The sequence below is a fragment of the Narcine bancroftii genome, chromosome 7 (assembly GCF_036971445.1).
Source record: "Narcine bancroftii isolate sNarBan1 chromosome 7, sNarBan1.hap1, whole genome shotgun sequence".
NCBI classification, from domain to species: domain Eukaryota; kingdom Metazoa; phylum Chordata; class Chondrichthyes; order Torpediniformes; family Narcinidae; genus Narcine; species Narcine bancroftii.
Genome location: NC_091475.1, coordinates 45026145 through 45044259, shown reverse-complemented (window position 1 = coordinate 45044259; position 18115 = coordinate 45026145). Strand labels below are relative to the sequence as shown.

Genomic DNA, 18115 nt, shown 5'->3' with positions numbered 1-18115 from the left:
ACAGGAGCAGTATAGCCAGATTATAGTTTGCCAAGAAGTATTTAAGAGCCTGCAGAAATCTGGAAAAAAAAGTCTTGTGGACAGATGAGACCAAGATTATTCTTGTATCAGAGTGATGGCAAGAGCAAAGTGTGGAGGCATATTGGAACTGCCAAGATCCTAAGCGTACCACCTCATCTGTGAAATGTGTGGGGAGGGTGTTTATTTCCTAGGCATGTATGGCAGCCACAGGTTCTAGTGCACTTATCTTCATTGATGTAACTACCTATGGCAGTAAAAAAATGAATTGAGGGCTATAGAAACAGCTGTTCAAGTAAATGCTTCCAAATTAATTGAATGGCATTTCATCCTATATCAACAGAAAAATCCCAAGCACACTGCTAAAGTAACAAAGGAGTTTTTCAGAGCTATAAACTGAAAAATCTCAATCCAATTGAGCATGCCTTCCATATGCTGAAGAGAATACATAAGGCGACAAGCCCTCAAACCAGGCAGGACCTAAAGATGGCTGCAGTAGAGGCCTGGCAGAGCATCACCAGAGAGGATACTCAGCACCTGATGATACCTACAAATCAGACTTCATGGTGTCGTTGCATGCAAGGAATATGCACCAAAGTACAGTAAAATCCCTATTATCCAGCCTAAGGGGATCGTGGATGTCAGAGATGGGAATTTTCCTGTTGACTGAGACTCGGTCTAGCAATGCCTAAGACACTTGCGTTAAAAATACCTCTTTTAAAAGAGTGCAAAATCTAAAGTAACTTGAAAAGAAAATCAATGTTGTCTTTAATTATGTAATGTTCACTTTAATCAGCTAATCCCTGTAACTTGCAAAATGTAACTGCATTGCGCTAACTCCTACCTTGCCACCATCATAATTAGCTGCCCCCCCCCCCCCAGTACTGACAACTCAACTCATCTCCACGCCAGTGTATCAGTCAGGCCTGCAGCACAACCTGATTCTCCTCCACACCAATGTCCCGGTCAGGCTATCAGCACACCTTCCTTTAAAGTTGAACCCTGGTAGCTTGCACTGTAATAATAGTGTTGTGCTAATCATGCTGCCATCCTAAATAACTAGCCCCACCCACCAACTCCCCTTCCCAAGATTACAGATAAAGTGTTGCTAACATACTTATTAATATTACCAGGCAGGAACAGGGAGACATTTTGGTAGAGGCAAGCGGCATTAAACAGCTCTTCATCCTGGGCACTGCCATTTTATTCAAACACAAATTTATTGAAACTTTACTCAAACATTTGCTGCAGGCAGGGCATGACCAGGGTGGTCCACTGGCTGAATGTTTGTTCCTAAAGGATTATGTGATGCTCCAGGGAACTTTTACAATTTTAAAATTTCACTTAAAACTTTATTTATTCTTATTTATTTATATATTTGTTTTCCCCTTTTTGCCAATTGTTTGAGTTTACAGTTGATTGAGGGCCAGATAATGGGGATTTTACTGTACTAAACATGACTATTTCAAAATACATACTACTATGTCCCAAATATTTTGGTGCCCTGAAATGAGGGGACTAGGTATAAAGACTGCTGTAATTTCTACATGGTCAAACCTAAATGTTTACAAATAACCTTGAATAAAATCTGGAATGTGCCCTTCAGTTATATGTGAATTGTTTGATTACAAATTTAAAACTGTGGAGCACAGGGACAAATATAGGGAAAAAAAAGTGTCTTTGTCCCGAAAATTATGGAGGGCACTGTATATAAAGATATTAAGATTAAAGAGTTCACAGAAAATACACACCTTGGTGTTAAATGCATATGGGTTGTGCAATTTTAGAAGCTTGATCTAATTTATCAAAAAAAAAATATTTATAATAGTCCAAATGAGTAAAATGAGGTGAAAAGTGTTTCAGTGATTATAATTTCATTTTTGTGTATCTAAGATGAAAACAATAGTTCCCTTCTTAATTTGTCTTAACTGGATGTACATGAATGAGACCGGAATTGCTTTACTCCCCACTCAGACAATTTATTTTCACTTCCTGTTTTAAAATTTACTTTTTGTGCCATGGGACGAAATTAAGGAAACTATTATTGAGTCTCGACCAAATAAAACTGTTTTATCAGAACACTTTAAGATGCTAGTTAATTACAATTTCAGAGGGAACCGTGGACAAGATTGTCTCAGTGCCTCCTATTCTTAAGCAACCCAAAGCCATGTGATCTGCAGAGGACCAAATTAGGAAACCTGTAAAGTCAGTAAATCATTTGGTACAGGTTCACAATCCTTTATCCAGAACCTTTGGGGGACAGTGTGTTCCAAATTTTGGATTTTTCCGGATTTCAGAAAGCCAGATTTAAGCTCCCTGAATTGTGCACACCCCCTCCCAATCGCACTGCCGGTCTTCTCCCACCCCCCTCCACTCGCCCGCATGACTGGCGCTGCCGGTTTCTCTCCCCACTTGCCGGATTTTGGAGCTTTCCAGATAAAGAATTGTGTACCTGTATATCCCAACAATCCACTGCCTTTCTCCCCCCGTTCGGCAAATAAGCAAGATTTGCTTGCTCAAAATGTCAGTCCCACAATTCAATGCTAACACTATTCTCAATGTCACCGAGCCCTTCACCCACACTAAATGCTGGGCTTTGTTGCACCAATTTCCCACATGCACGTTAATGTAACTCTGTGATCTCAAGCCTACTCTTGGTGGAGAGGGGGAGAAGAAAGGATAGTGTAATAGATTTCGCCTCCAAAATTGTGCAAAATTATTCTGTCCAAACCAGTTGTTGCCATCATCTACCCTCAATCATTGTAAAGAATTACTTTCTAATCAAGAATGTAATCAAACAAATGTGATATTTGCTCTTTCTTTCCCTCTCTGCAAATTTTCTCTACTTCCTGGTCCTGAAATGCTGATTCTTTCCAGTATATTCTAGAAATTTTTAATTAAACTTCTGATATTCATGGATGTATACAGTAGGGCAGTTGTGCAAAAACATGGTCAAAACCGAAAGTTTTAATTACAGTGGAAGAGGTGGAGAAGTTTATGAAAGGAATACTAAAATGTGGGTCCTGAGCAGCTGAAAGCATGGCTGACATTGTGAAATTTGGGGTGTGCAAAAGATCAGTGATCTGAGCAATGTAAGGCTGCAGGTGGAGAAACTGGAGTGGGATTTCAAAATGCAGTTAAGAATTTTAAATTTGTGTTCTGGATAGATAAAATCAGCCATTTGTTATTTCAGCATCCAATACTGTCTGTTTTATGTGCAAGGCCTATAATTTCACTTCAGTCATGCCTCAATGTCCCCTTGTGATTTTCTTATAGGCTCTTTGTTGTTGGCCCAGAAATGGGCTCCATAAATGTTAAACAGATGTGAAATTGCAGTCAAAATATGTACTCCAAGGAAATTCATTAATTCCATCTCAGGAATACATCATCTGACTCCTCTGTAGCTTTCTCCATTTTATTTTCCACAACACTGAGAATGCCTATTGCCAAAATAAATTGTCTTGTGCAATGTCCTTGAGGCACAAGAAGTTAGATTTGGGCTTCCTAAATTTGTTTTGGGTATTCCATTGGGGTGTACACACTTGTGGTGAAGTAGTAATTTGTAATTAATGTGTTTAAAAATGTGTTTCAGTTTAATTTTGCTGGTTGCAGCAGAATTTTACTTGCATAGTTTCTTCTGTCATAACCTTTCTTTTGCAGCTCTATTTAAAGTTGTGTTTGGTCAGCTAATTCAGCTCGTGGTTGTGCATGGTATGTAACTTTATTAGTAATTATGTACAGAGCAGTTATATGAATTGTGAAATTTTTGTCTTATTACATTTTGTTTTAACAGATGACTAAATTAATAATAATCAGTAGACGACTGGAAGAACGGATTGATCGTTGTCTCTTATTCCTGCAATTATTAACTGGCATGGTTGCGTTATTAGTGGCCATTACCATTCCATCTTTGTATCTCCAATCCTCAGATAAGGACATGCAGTAACTGAACCAAGTTTTTGTTCCACACAAGATTATATACCAAAGTAACTGATTTTTCTTTCCTCCGATCCTCTTAAAAAGTCGCCAACAATATGCTGTACAATGAAGGCCACAAAATGACTAATTTTGTTTTGTATTCTGCCATATTTTGAAACTCTTTGATAAGATTTGTAATATAAGAAATTAACATTTAAAAAAAAAAATAGTTGTTTAATTATATCGAATTGTGACTGATTTGGCAGTCAATCTATAATATATCTTGGTGCTACTAATAACATGAGCAAAAATTATTTAAATCATTGTTTTCTCCAGAATTATTTTGGTATAATTCTGAAGTCTATTAGAAAAATAAAAAATAGGTCATATTTCATGTTGATTTCTCAGTGCTTTTGTGAAATGTGAGAGCAAAATCTGTATCTGATTTGGCTTGGATACTCCCTGTAATTTGTGTTCAGTACTGAGGTTCCCAGAACATGTTGAATTGTCTAGCATAAGGGTTCAAGGGAAATAACTAGCTGTTACTTGTCCTAAAATGCTAGAATTATGACATGAATGTAACTTTTTATAATTTTTAAAAAGTTGGAAAAATAATATCATTTACCAGGGAATTGCTGTTGAGATTTTCTATTCTGAAGTTGGTCATTGTGGATGTAGTAATTTAAAGAAATGACAAGTACTAGGTTATACAGAGTGTTTTGGGTAAATCATGTTGACTGTTGTTGGTTTAGTATGTGGACATTAATTTTTTTTAAAAATTGAGGTCTAAGATGTTGGATAATTTGATATAAATGATCCATTTCTTTTCATTATACTTTCAATATTTTTCATTTTGATTTAAATTTTCTTCTTGCTTTATAGTTAATATTATGTAAAAATTCAAAATCCTGTGTCCAGATTCTCAATCGCACAAATTCGTCTTCTCAGATAAGAACAAAAGCACAGTGAAAACCAACAATAGTGAGCAAAGTTTCCCTTAAATCTCAAGGTAACTGGAGGTTATTTGCATGCAAAGTGGTTTTCCTTTAAACATTTTTGCAAACACCATTGTCAGTGCTGCTGCTTCAGTGGAAAAGTTCCAAAATCTGTTTGCTTTTTAAAAAAAAACAGAATGAAAACTTGGATTTAAATCTCAATTTTATGAGGCTCTTTGGAGAACATTATAATTATCCAAAACCCTATTACATTCAAGAAGAAACAAGCACTTGAAGTTTAATTCCATCTATAATTATTATCTGCAATCTGGTTACTTGTCTGTTCAAAGTTTTGCTCTTTAGTTTGTCTCTTATCAATGGAGACTGGTAAATGGTGGCAAGAGATTTCTTGAGAAATCATGGTACGTTGTGCCATGCAATTGATATTTGTGTATTAACAAACCTAAGCTGCAAACATTTGACTAGGAAAATCTATTGGTCCCTAAATTGATTTCATTAAAATGTTAAAGGATAGCATCATGAGTTTCAAACACAAATGCAGATTTGATTGTAATAGAAGTAGAAAATATGAAGTTAAAATCACTTCAGTGACTGTATAAGAGTCTTACTGGATTGTGATGATTGCATTATTTTTTTTCTTTGATTTTTTTTTTAAGAACAAATCTAGTTGTATATCTCTGAAGCTGAAAGCATTTCAATTATTGGGACTTCATACTTGAAGAAAACAAATATAAAAGAAATAATTTGTAAAGTTACTAATTTAAGAATTTTATAATGGAGTTCTGATGTAATGCATGGTATGTTAAGGTATTGATTATCACTGCAGAGCCAGAAATTTAAATTAAAATGCACTTTATGGTATAACTTTTGATCCTTGTCTTAATACTGCAAAAGGATTGTTTGCAAGTGTTATTTGAAAATAAACATTATTTGTAACCACATTTCAAGAACAAATGCCAATTTATTAGAAACTTTTATTACAGAACTGCAATTATGATTAAAATTTAAAAATTAAAAATGCATGGATAAATTGCAGAAGCATGTATTATTTGTATGTGTTTATCATGTTAGAGGCTAATTTTACATAAGAACAAGGAAGAATAATTATGGTATGTTTAGTTTAAAGATGGATGCTTGTGGGATTGACTCAATGGGCTGGAGGGCCCATTTCCATGCTGTATATCGCTATGACTCCAGAAATATAATATTTTTGCAATGCAAGATCAGATGGCAGATGAATAAAGAAATTACTGCTTCTGGCCAAACAAAAGTTTGAGAGCAACATCTAGAATAATACTCGATGATAATACTACTCTATAATTACGCTATATATTAATTTGTTGATTGCCCTGCCCTTTGAATTTGTGTCAACATCTTCCCTAATGCAGGGTCTTGACCAAAACATCGACCATCTTCTGTCTCCACAGGTGCAGTCAGATCTACTGAGCTTCTCCAGCAATTTTTTATTTGCTTCACATTCCAGCATCTATAGTCTTTTGTATCTCCAATTTCAGTTCTGAAACTTTCCAAATAAATGGTTTTAATTTGTGGTTGCAAATGTGAAAAGTATGAAGATTAATGGAGGAGAAAACTGTACCAATATTAAATAACTCCTTGTTTGTTGCAAATAGTGGATGTTCAGTTTTCTGCAAGATTTGCTGTATAATAATTTGCAGTAATTAGTGGATTTTACTTTCTCCAGTCTTGGGTGCTGAAATCAGTTGTGCCTCTACCATCAACCATTTCAAATGGGAACCTGCTAACTAAATAAACTGGCTCATGGTAAACACTCAAATGGCTATGTATTTGAAATAGACTTTTTTAAAATATCAAGAGTGACCTGGTTAACATGGTGGTTAGTCTAACACTATTACAATGGCAATGACTCAGGTTTAAATCCGGCGCTGACTGTAAGGAGTTTGTACATTCTTCCTGTGTCTCTGTGGGTTTCCTCCGGGTGCTACAGATGCCTCCAACCCTTCAAAACATATAGGTGTAGTGGGTTAATTGGGGTATTTTGGTGGTCGGGTCGGAAGGGCCTGTTACCATGCTGTATGCCTGAGTTTAATTTAAAAACATGTTGCATCATCTTGGACCTCTTTAGAATTGAAGGTACATTATTAATAAATTTTTGAGCTATTGAAAATAATCAGCGTTCTAATACAATTATCAGTACAAGAATTACAACGTGCAAGTCAATTTTGAAAGATTTTTAAGTTGTTCTGTAAGAATCAGAATATATAATTTTATTAATCACTTCTCTTCCATGCAGATAATTAAGCTCATGGACTGGTTCTATTAATCCAGAATTCAATAAGCATTTGATTGCTTTGTAAACTTTGGGTTTTCTTTTCAGAGATCGTGCTGATCTTATCAATACAGGTTGGATCTGTAGCGTTCAACTTGACTTCATCACTGGTGAGCACTTTATCCACCTCTTTCCCTGAATGATTTAATAGTCTAAGGTCAGTTGATTTGAATGTAGGTTGGGTATGGAGAAACTATGGAATATTAGTAACCAGATGAAAAGAGGAAGAAAGTGCCCAAGTAATATTGCTCAACGTATGAAGGAGATCTTAATTTAAAAGTCTGATGAAGCCAGGCAAGAAAAATCTGTGGCAACCCTCTGCCAGACTTTCATTTTATTCCTTGCCCAAAAGACAAAAGCATCAATCTTTTGTCCAGCTCTTTGCAAAGTATTCATTATGACCCAGTTACATAAATATAAATTGTTGTATGGTCCGAACATATTTCCCTCGCTGCCGAACTTTTCTCCATGAATATTGTGCCTCGTGCGTGGTTTGTAGAATATTTGAAGATGCTGGGAGTAAAAAAAAAAAATGGTTTGCCATATATTAAATGAGTTCAAATTTAAAGTTCTGCTTTCAACCCTTCAGGGCAGCATTAAAATATTAAATCTTATTTTGATGAAAGGTTTCAACTTTCATTTTTTCATTTTGGGGAGATTTGAATAAATTTACTCTGCAACTTTAAAAATACATTGGTAAGACTACACTTAATTCTGATGTTGAGATTGGGTCACCTGTTTTTAGTTTCCCTGGAGAGGAATGACTTGATGAGGGTATATAAAATGGGAAGAGTTATCTATCTTTTCCCTATGGTAGGGGTATCAAAATTGGGAAGCTTAGGTTTTGGATAAGGAGTTTAAAGAGGATCCAAGGGGAAAATTTTTAAAACAAAAAGGCTGTTAGCTGGAACAAGCTTCTCAAGGAGATGGTAGAAGCAGGCATAATTTCAACAAGCAAATATGATGAGGGTAGATGTGCATCTTGGTCAGCATAGGCAAGTTGGGCTGAAGTGTCTGTTTCTATGTTGTTTGACAATAGAAATCTGAATTATTTTGCATTCTTCCACAATGAAAAGTAATCCTTCCAGGTGATATTCTTCATTTTTTAAAAATTATTCATATAGCATGGTAACAGGCCCTTCCAGCCTACAAGCCCATGCAGTCCAATCAATTTACAACCCTCAAACATTTTTTTTTGAAAGATGGGAGGAAACCAGAGCACCCAAAGGAAACCCACACAGACATTAGGAGAACATACAAACTCCTCACAGCCAATGCTGGATTTGAACCAGAGTCACTGATAATGTAATATCTATGCCCTAACTTCTATGCTCACCTTGCTGCCCACCCATCAAGGACATGGCTCATAAGATGCAGGAGAAGAATTGGGCAATTCAGCCCATCAAGTCTGCATGTGAGCGTATAACTTATCAGGATGTTTTTGAAAGATCTTTAAGGGATGGAGAATTTAGCACCATGAGTATCAGATGTTATCTCAATTTGTAGGTAGGCGCTTAATTTCTGTTTGAATTTTCACCTATTTAAAATTAGAGGGTCCCTGGTTGTCAGTAGAGAAACCAAACATTCTTTATCCTACCAGCTTGCTGATGTACTTTTTTTTTTAAGTCAAATTCATCTTTTGGTGTTTAAATATTCTGAAGTAATTAATTTAATCTTCTCATAATAACTATTGAATTTGCAAACCGATTCAATGCACTACAGTTATTAAGGAGATCAAGATAATGTGATATCAGCATAGGGAATGTGAAGCTAATATAGAAGATTGACCATTATTGAAAGACAACACAGGGACAGCTGGCCAACTAGTTAATTGCCTGTTTCCTGCATCACCAGAAGCAAAAGAACTAATTTTAAAAGAAAGGTCTGCCACTTTCCATCACCACCCCCCCCCCCCCCCCACAAAAAGAAATGAAGAAGGCAGACTTCTGCCCCTTCCTTTGCTCTTTGAAAGTCCCTTCACTGCTCCCTCCTTTCCAAGCTGTTTATCATAATTCCCTTCTTGGAACTCTTCCAAGACTACATAAAAAGCAGTTAGGTTTTCTCTGAAACAAAAAGCCTACTCCAATTCAGAATCAGAATTTATTGTCCTGAACAAGTGTCATTAAATGCATAGTATTGGGGCAGCATTGCTGTGCATTACAGGTCCAAGAGTTGAGTGCAACTTGTTCTGACACAGCTCAACTAGCTCATCTATCTCATTCCTGTACACTTCCTCATTGGTGTCATTGGCAAATTTATAGAATTGTGCCTAGCTGCACAGTCATGGGTGTAGGGAGTAGAGCAGTGGGATATGTATGTCTCCTTGAGGTGTGTCTCTGTTGATTGTCAGTGAGGAGATATTGTTTCCAATTTGTACTTGCTGTGGTTTTCCAATGAGGAACTAAAGAATCCAGTTGCAGAGAGATGTGCACAGGCCCATGTTTCAAAGTGTGCTGACCAAGACTGATGGACAATTGAAGTTAATACTATTTGAAATAGAATATTTTGGTAATGTAGGTAATTTAAAATTTATGCAGACTATTAACTCTACAGTTGCACAAGGGAAAATAGGAATAGAGTTCACTCACGATTCCCATTCTCAACCCTATCTGTAAACAAAGGTATTTGGAGCTTTATGCTGATGGTTATCCTAAAGATATTTTTTCAAGTGTTGTCAGGTGAAGGGTCTCGGAAAATCGTTATTTAAATGATGGTCTATTGAGTCATTTTAACACCCAAAATGTGTAACCTCTTTTGTCAAACAGAAACTGGATCTATGGTCACCAGATTTGTGGCAACCACCCATTTACACTGATCTTGCACTGATCCCATTCCCCACACTCTCCTTTAACCTTAGCCCACCCCTCAAGATACCCTCACCAATGCACAGAGCAGTTTTCAGTGGCCAAGAGAAAACTGAAGCCCACAGCATAAGCCTATGCAGTCACAAAAAGAATGTTTACCCATAGTTGAGATTAAACCTGGATTATTGGAGTCATGAGGCACCAGCTAACTGTGACTGTGCCAGAAGCTAATGGAGTCTTTTTTTTTTTCAATTTTTCAAGTTATACTAGTTAATGGTGATTAGACCTGGGGAATCTAATTCAGAAAAGCAATCTTCTATAATAAGACTGGTATACACCAGCTTCAATCTAGCTCAAATGGGTTATTTTGAGCTTGATGTTATTTTCCCCATACCGTCGTTTACCCCCCCACACCAAATGTTGCATTTATGACTTTCTTTTTGGAATGAAATCACTGATCTACAAACATAGAAAGAGGTTTGCTTCTATCCACTAACAAATTTTAAACATTTAATGCCACATTAAAATAAATGGGTGTCATTTCAGCCATCACTTGCTGATCAAGCTAGTTTCAGGCAATCCTTTCAAAACCATCATCTCAGATCAATTTCTTGTCAAATTCTCTTGCAAGGAAATCTTTCAAAATCATCTCTCTCTCTCCTGTCTGCTCGCAGTCTAATATTTGTGAGTGCAGTTTTAAGAAATGAATTTGCCAAGCCATCTACTTGACTTCAATACCCTTCTATTGATTGGACATTTATATTAACTGTCAATGAAGTAGTGATAGCCATCACTCAGTGAGTCTCTGAAAGGAGCCAATAATCAAAAATATTCATTGGGCTTGAATATTAACACTGCATTTACAGTTGAAAACAGAAGTCAGAATCTGGGAACGTGAACTATTTATTTTTCCATGGAAGCTGACTAACCTGTTGTGCATTTCCAGCATTTTCTGTTATAAAGCATTGAGTTATTCCCTTCCATTTATTTTCTGTTCTCATTAGCGACCATGTATGGGTCTCAAAATTGGCTACTCACTTGTGTGTGTGTGTGTGTGTGTGTGTGTGTGTGTGTGTGTGTGTGTGTGTGTGTGTGTGTGTGTGTGTGTGTGTGTGTGTGTGTGTGTGTGTGTGTGTGTGTGTGTGTGAATACAGCACTGCAACAGGCCAATTCGGCCTATTAAATAGTCCGTGCCGCCCAATTTACACCCGAGTAATCTACACCCCAGTACTTTTTGAAGGGTGGGAGGAGGAAACTGGAGTCCTTGGAGAAAACCCACCCAGAGATGCAGAGAACGTACAAACTCATTCCAGACAGTGTGGGATTTGAATTCCAGTCCTAATCGCCGGCGCTGTAAAGGTGTCGCGCTAACCGCCACATCAACCATGGACTGCAATCTGGTCAATGGTTGTGTATGCTTTGAATCATGAATTATTGAACTGAAATCTGAAACGTAGAAAAGTTATTGTCACAGATTTTAGCATTGATGACCTTTCTGTTTTTTAAAGGGATCGGGTGGAATTCTGGAATTGGCAGGATCTCAGTCAGGAGAGAAACCTTTCAGAAAATGAGGTTGACTGACTTGTATTAAGGATCAACTAAATTTCAGAATTGCATTCTTGAGCAATAAAAGTTATAAGTTCGTGGCCTGTGAGACAGAATCTTTGGAGAAAGACAAGTAGGTCATCAACCCCGAAGTCTCAACTTTTGTCAGTAACTGAAACTTTCTGTGAATGCTTCCCAACTGCTGAGTATCTTCAGACTTCATTTTGTTTGAAATTTCTAGCGTATGCATTTTTTGATTTGCATCCTGGAACACCCAGTGGAGGTTTTGGAAGTTCCGTGAGGAAAGCAAAGGTGAGTGTTTGAATTTTACATGCCTAGGTCAAGAGACTCAACTCAAAATCTGACTGAATGCTTTAGCCTTGTATGCCAAATATTCCACCTATGCTAATAAACCCAGCTCAAGGGTCAAGGGCAATGTGGGTATGCCATCACCTTCAAATTTTCTTCTGAGCCTCATCCTATATTGCTGAAATTTCATTGTTGCCTGTCCAAATCCTGGGACTCCGACCCATCAGCAGTATGGCAATGCCTTCATCTCCTAGTCCTCAGTGACTCAAGAAAGCAACAGGCTAACTTCTCGGGGAATCAGGGACTTCCATGAAAGCGAATCACTGAGTCTTGCTGCACAGAAAGCAGGCCACCAAGTCCTTGTCATCATCGGCACCTATCTGCATAAATTCACTCAGCTGCATCAGATGTGCAGTGGGCTTCTAGCCATTCAAGTGCTTGTCTTCATGCTTCTCATATGGTGAAAATATCTGTCCCTAACATCTGTTCAAACAATGCATATCAGATTACAACAACTGTGTGGCAAAAATGCCTCCTAGTTCCTTTCTAAACCTGCTACTTTAAATCTACACCCTCTTGACTTCAGTGCCCCCACATAGGCAAATGATTTTTTATCTCATGCCTCTCATAATTTTGTATATCTCTATCTGGACTTGCCCAACCTCTCATGCTCTAGTCTAGGGAAAACAAACCCAGACTATCCAGCCTCTCCTTATAATTGCATGCCCCATCCCAGGCAACAAGCTGGTGAATCTTCTACACCCTCTCCACTATAAGCATTAATCATACATTGAGGTGACCAGAATTACACACAATACTCCAGCATGGTCTAATCTTTTATAAAGATGTAATCCATGTCTGATATTATAGCCCCATACCAATCAAAGCAAGAATCCTGGATTCTGCTTTCACCACTGTAGCCACCATGCTTCCGCTTTCAGGATCTATGGATGCCATCAACAATGTGGGCTTTGCCATTCCGCCCCTGTACCACACTGTCTCTTCAATGCTGCAGGCAAATGAACTCACCCAGAATGTCAACTTGATGGGCATGGCCAAATTGGGTCAAAGACCCTGTTCTGTGCTGTTTTGACTCCTCTTGTGCTGTTACCCTCATGTTAGCTTTACTGAGAGTACAGCCAGGCTTGAGCAATCATTTGTTTCTAAATGTTTATCATCGAATTTCCTCGGTCTCCAGAGAGGAAGATCGGTTCCACTCTATCTGTAAGGCCTAATGTGACTGACAATAATACAGGATATTCTGGTGTTAAAGAAGCAGTAACTATTGTTTCATTTTTTTAATTGCAAAGGAGCATTATTTGAATAGAGCAGAAGGGGGGGGGGGAATCAGAATAATTATAAGATAGTTTTATTCAGCCAAAACTTGTTGCACAGGAAGATCAACTTTAAATGGGAGGAAAGTTTTGCAAACAGCTGCTGAAGGAACCCAGTGGGTAAGGCAGCCAGCGTCCATAGGTTAAAAAAATGTCAGTTGGTTGGGTGTCACTAGTGGAGTGCTGCGTTCTGTGTTGTGTCAAGTATCTTGAGTGTTGTTGATTTTCCTCTGAACAACAGGTTTTGGCTGAATAAAACTACCATGGAATACAAAACTCAATAATTATTCGGATTTTCCCCCCTCTGCTCTATTCAAATAATGCTCCTTTGCAATTAAAAAATGAAACAATAGTTACTGCCTCTTTGTCACCACAATAGCCTGTACCTTTGGTCAGCACAGATGAGTTGGGCAAAAGGACTTGTTTATGTGATGACTAGATTGACCCCTGAGTCAGTTGTGAGTATATTGAAGGTTCAGCTCAAAACATTAGGGAATAGAAAGGGATTGGTTAAACATGACCTGAATTACATGATATACAAATGTATTCTACAGAATAAGGAATTCTAGATTTCTTTGTCAGTGACCTTTTCAATTACCAGCATTCTGAAAACAGGTAAACAGAGGAAATCACCTGTTTTTCAAATGTTAAACTTCTGTTATAAGCTTTATTTTAAGATTAGCAAAGTGCTACGGAGGAATCACCTCACATACTGGAATCTGAAAAGAGTTTTAAGTTTGCTATGTTTTTAAAGGAAATATCTGCATTCGTTTAAGGTATTTTGGTAACATTCTAAACCTTGCAGACATGTCACAACTCAGTGATGCTGTATCCTTGCAGGTAAAGCCTTTGTTTTGAAATTAGATTTAATCTTGTTCAGCTCTCATATTTCCCTTCTGTTTGTACCAAACACCTGCTGAGAAATGTAATTGCAAACTGATTGCTGTTTCCTTTCCCTTTTCATAAATTCATTTTCAAATTCAAACTCGCTCAGATGACATAAGAATAAATAGGAGAGATCTGTTTGTAAATTAGCTGGTGCTCTTTGACTAGGTAGTCTTTCACATTTATTTCCCACAGCTGGGTAATATCTGTGCTTCAGGACCTCAGAACCCATACTGAAAAATGGCTTATTCCAATGAAGTGTAAGGTGCTTGAGTTTTTCACTGCATTAACTCAAATTATGGAAAATTGGTCGTCTTCTCACCTTTTCTGCGATTCATGGTTGATATGCATTTGAAAGTCAGCTGTCCATCTTGGTTCCACAAACAAGTCTGTTTATCTCAAGTTTTAGCTTTGAAATCTTTACTTAACCCTGAGCCTTAGGAACATTGGGGAAGAGAGTTCTAGATCTGCCTTCAAAGCTTCTGAATGCAATTGTTTTAAATTTTGCTGATAATTTTGAAGTTACAAAATGTATACTCACTGTCACCAATACAATAAAATTGACAATTATATTATTGGGTCTTCAATGCAATGTTACCAAACAGAAATTCAATCTGACACACATACTGAGATACTAGGACAAGTAGCCAAAGTCTTGGTCAAAGAAGATGTCAAATTTGGGGCTCATTATATGTTAATAGGAGGTCATTTAAAACCTTGGGTTATCACAGTATAGAAGGAGATTTTAGGGGTTTGTCTACAACAGCCTAGCCAGTCCCATTCCCTGATCTATCCCTGTAGCCTTGTAAGATCATTTACTTCAAACCCCATCCAATTACCTTTTTGTGTTTGCTTTCACTTCCCTAATAGGCTGGGATTTCCAAGTCATTACCATCTGCTGCTTGTACAAGTTCTTTCTCAATCACCACTACCCTCTTCTCTTACTTCTGTGTCCCTCATCTTTGCGCAATTAGCACTTCTTTGTGTCCTAACCTGTCGCAATTCATATGGCTCTCCTCGATGCCCTTACTCCAAAGCAGACAAACCCAGTTTCTCCATTCAAACCGAATGAGGCACAGAACTGTGAAGAGGTATTGGGAGGAAATGTCAAAGTTCAAATTTGTTTATCATTTAGTACAACCTGACAAAATGGCATTTGCTGGTCCACAGTACAAACACACATACAGACATAACATATAGACAAATGATACATATACACAGTACATATATTAAAATTAGAGAGTATTCCTGGAGGCAAAAAAAAGACCCAAATAATCTCAGGGATCCCAGACATGCATTTAGGATCTGTCAAAATATCATAACACTCTCAAAACCCTTGGGTGAGAAGGGTGAGGAGAAAAAACAAACTCCTGTTATGGCTAATATATATAAATATGACTTTAAAAGAGATTGTGGGGGTTTAGTGCAGGTCAATTCACAAAACCGATATTAACATTTCACAAAAGATATTTGAAATGCAAGGGCTATGCATGAGCAGAGACTTCGTTTCCACAGTGACTTTGCAGCAGGGGTGGCGAACCTTTTAATTTTTAATTTAGACAAAGAGCACGGTAATAGGCCATTTCGGCCTACGTGCTTGTGCCGTCCAATTAGCCAACACCTCTGGTACGTATTTGTGGGCCGAAATGGCCTGTTACCGTGCTGTCTTCTCTTTGGCTTGGCTTTGCAGACGAAGATTTATGGAGGGGTAACGTCCACGTCAGCTGCAGGCTCATTTGTGGCTGACAAGTCCGATGCGGGACAGGCAGACACGGTTGCAGTGGTTGCAAGGGAAAATTGGTTGGTTGGGGTTAGGTGTTGTGTTTTTCCTCCTTTGTCTTTTGTCAGTGAGGTGGGCTCTGCGGTCTTCTTCAAAGGAGGTTGCTGCCCGCCAAACTGTGAGGCGCCAATATGCACGGTTTGAGGCGATATCAGCCCACTGATGGTGGTCAATGTGGCAGGCACCAAGAGCTTTCTTTAAGCAGTCCTTGTACCTCTTCTTTGGTGCACCTCTGTCTCGGTGGCCAGTGGAGAGCTCGCCATAAAACACGATCTTGGGAAGGCAATGGTCCTCCATTCTGGAGACGTGACCTACCCAGCGCAGTTTGATCTTCAGCAGCGTGGATTTGATGCTGTCGGTCTCTGCCATCTCGAGTACTTTGATGTTGGAGATGAAGTCGCTCCAATGAATGTTGAGGATGGAGCGGAGACAACGCTGGTGGAAGCGTTCTAGGAGCCGTAGGTGATGCCGGTAGAGGACCCATGATTCGGAGCCGAACAGAATTGTGGGTATGACAACGGCTCTGTATACGCTAATCTTTGTGAGGTTTTTCAGTTGGTTGTTTTTCCAGACTCTTTTATCTAGTCTTCCAAAGGCGCTATTTACCTTGGCGAGTCTGTTGTCTATCTCGTTGTCGATCCTTGCATCTGATGAAATGGTGCAGCCGAGATGGGTAAACTGGTTGACCGTTTTGAGTTTTGTGTGCCCGATGGAGATGTGGGGGGGGGGGGGTGCTGGCTGATGGAGGACCTCATTTTTCTTCAGGCTGACTTCCAGCCCAAACATTTTGGCAGTTTCCGCAAAACAGGACGTCAAGTGCTGAAGAGCTGGCTCTGAATGGGCAACTAAAGCGGCATCGTCTGCAAAGAGTAGTTCACGGACAAGTTGCTCCTGTGTCTTGGTGTGAGCTTGCAGGCGCCTCAGATTGAAGAGACTGCCACCCGTGTGGTACCGGATGTAAACAGCGTCTTCATTGTTGAGGTCTTTCATGGCTTGTTTCAGCATCATGCTGAAGAAGATTCAAAAGAGGGTTGGTGCGAGAACGCAGCCTTGCTTCACGCCATTGTTAATGGAGAAGGGTTCAGAGAGCTCATTGCTGTATCTGAACCGATCTTGTTGGTTTTCGTGCAGTTGGATAACTATGTTGAGGAACTTTGGGGGGCATCCGAGGCTCTCTAGTATTTGCCAAAGCCCTTTCCTACTCATGATGTCGAAGGCTTTGGTGAGGTTAACAAAGGTGATGTAGAGTCCTTTGTTTTGTTCTCTGCACTTTTCTTGGAGCTGTCTGAGGGCAAAGACCATGTCAGTAGTTCCTCTGTTTGCGCGAAAGCCGCACTGTGATTCTGGGGGAACATTTTCGGCGACACTAGGTATTATTCTATTTAGGAGAATCCTAGCGAAGATTTTGCTTGCAATGGAGAGCAGCGTGATTCCCCTGTAGTTTGAGCAGTCTGATTTCTCGCCTTTGTTTTTGTACAGGGTGATGATGATGGCATCACGAAGGTCCTGAGGCAGCTTTCCTTGGTCCCATCGAGCTTGAAAAACTCATGCAGTTTGGCATCCAGACCTCTGGAGGGATTCCATCCATACCTGCTGCTTTGCCACTTTTTAGTTGTTCAATTGCCTTATATGTCTCTTCCCGGGTGAGGACCTCATCCAGCTCTAGCCTTAAGGGCTGTTGAGGGAGTTGGAGCAGGGCGGATTCTTGGACTGAGTGGTTGGCACTGAAAAGAGATTGGAAGTGTTCTGACCATCGGTTGAGGATGGAGATCTTGTCGCTGAGGAGGACTTTGCAGTCTGAGCTGTGCAGCGGGCTTTGGACTTGGGGTGAGGGGCCGTACACAGCCTTTAGAGCCTCGTAAAACCCCTGAAGTCGCCAATATCCGCGCTGAGCTAGGTTCGTTTGGCGAGGCTAGTCCACCACTCATTTTGGATCTCCCGGAGTTTGCGTTGAAGATGGCTGCATGTGCGACAGAAGGCTCGTTTCTTCTCTGGCCAGGATGGCTTTAGAAGGTGAGCCTGGTGGGCAGCTCGCTTCTTTGCCAGCAGCTCCTGGATTTCCTGGTTGTTTTCGTCGAACCAGTCTTTGTTTTTCCTGGAGGAGAAGCCCAGTACCTCTTCAGTGGATTGCAGTATGGCAGTCTTCAGCTGATCCCAGAGGGTTTCAGGGGACGAGTCCGTGAGGTGGATTGCATCCTCGAGCTTTGCTTTGAGATTTGCCTGGAAGTTTCCTCTCACTTCGTCTGACTGCAAGTTTC

General features: G+C 39.2%; 1 protein-coding gene across 13 annotated transcripts in view; it reads left to right on the top strand.

Annotated features, from left to right (window-relative positions):
* mospd2 (motile sperm domain containing 2) overlaps positions 1-14649 on the top strand; it is a 66530-nt gene extending 51881 nt beyond the window's left edge. For 2 of the 13 annotated variants that reach the window (XM_069889942.1, XM_069889931.1), the window contains 3 exons: positions 3679-3729; positions 7249-7310; positions 11513-14649. In XM_069889942.1, coding sequence (XP_069746043.1) covers positions 3679-3729; positions 7249-7310; positions 11513-11575 — 176 coding nt within the window. In that variant the 3' untranslated portion in view covers positions 11576-14649. The other 11 variants (XM_069889938.1, XM_069889937.1, XM_069889939.1 and 8 more) reach the window with 9 other exon arrangements.
* The last annotated feature ends 3466 nt before the right edge of the window (positions 14650-18115 follow it).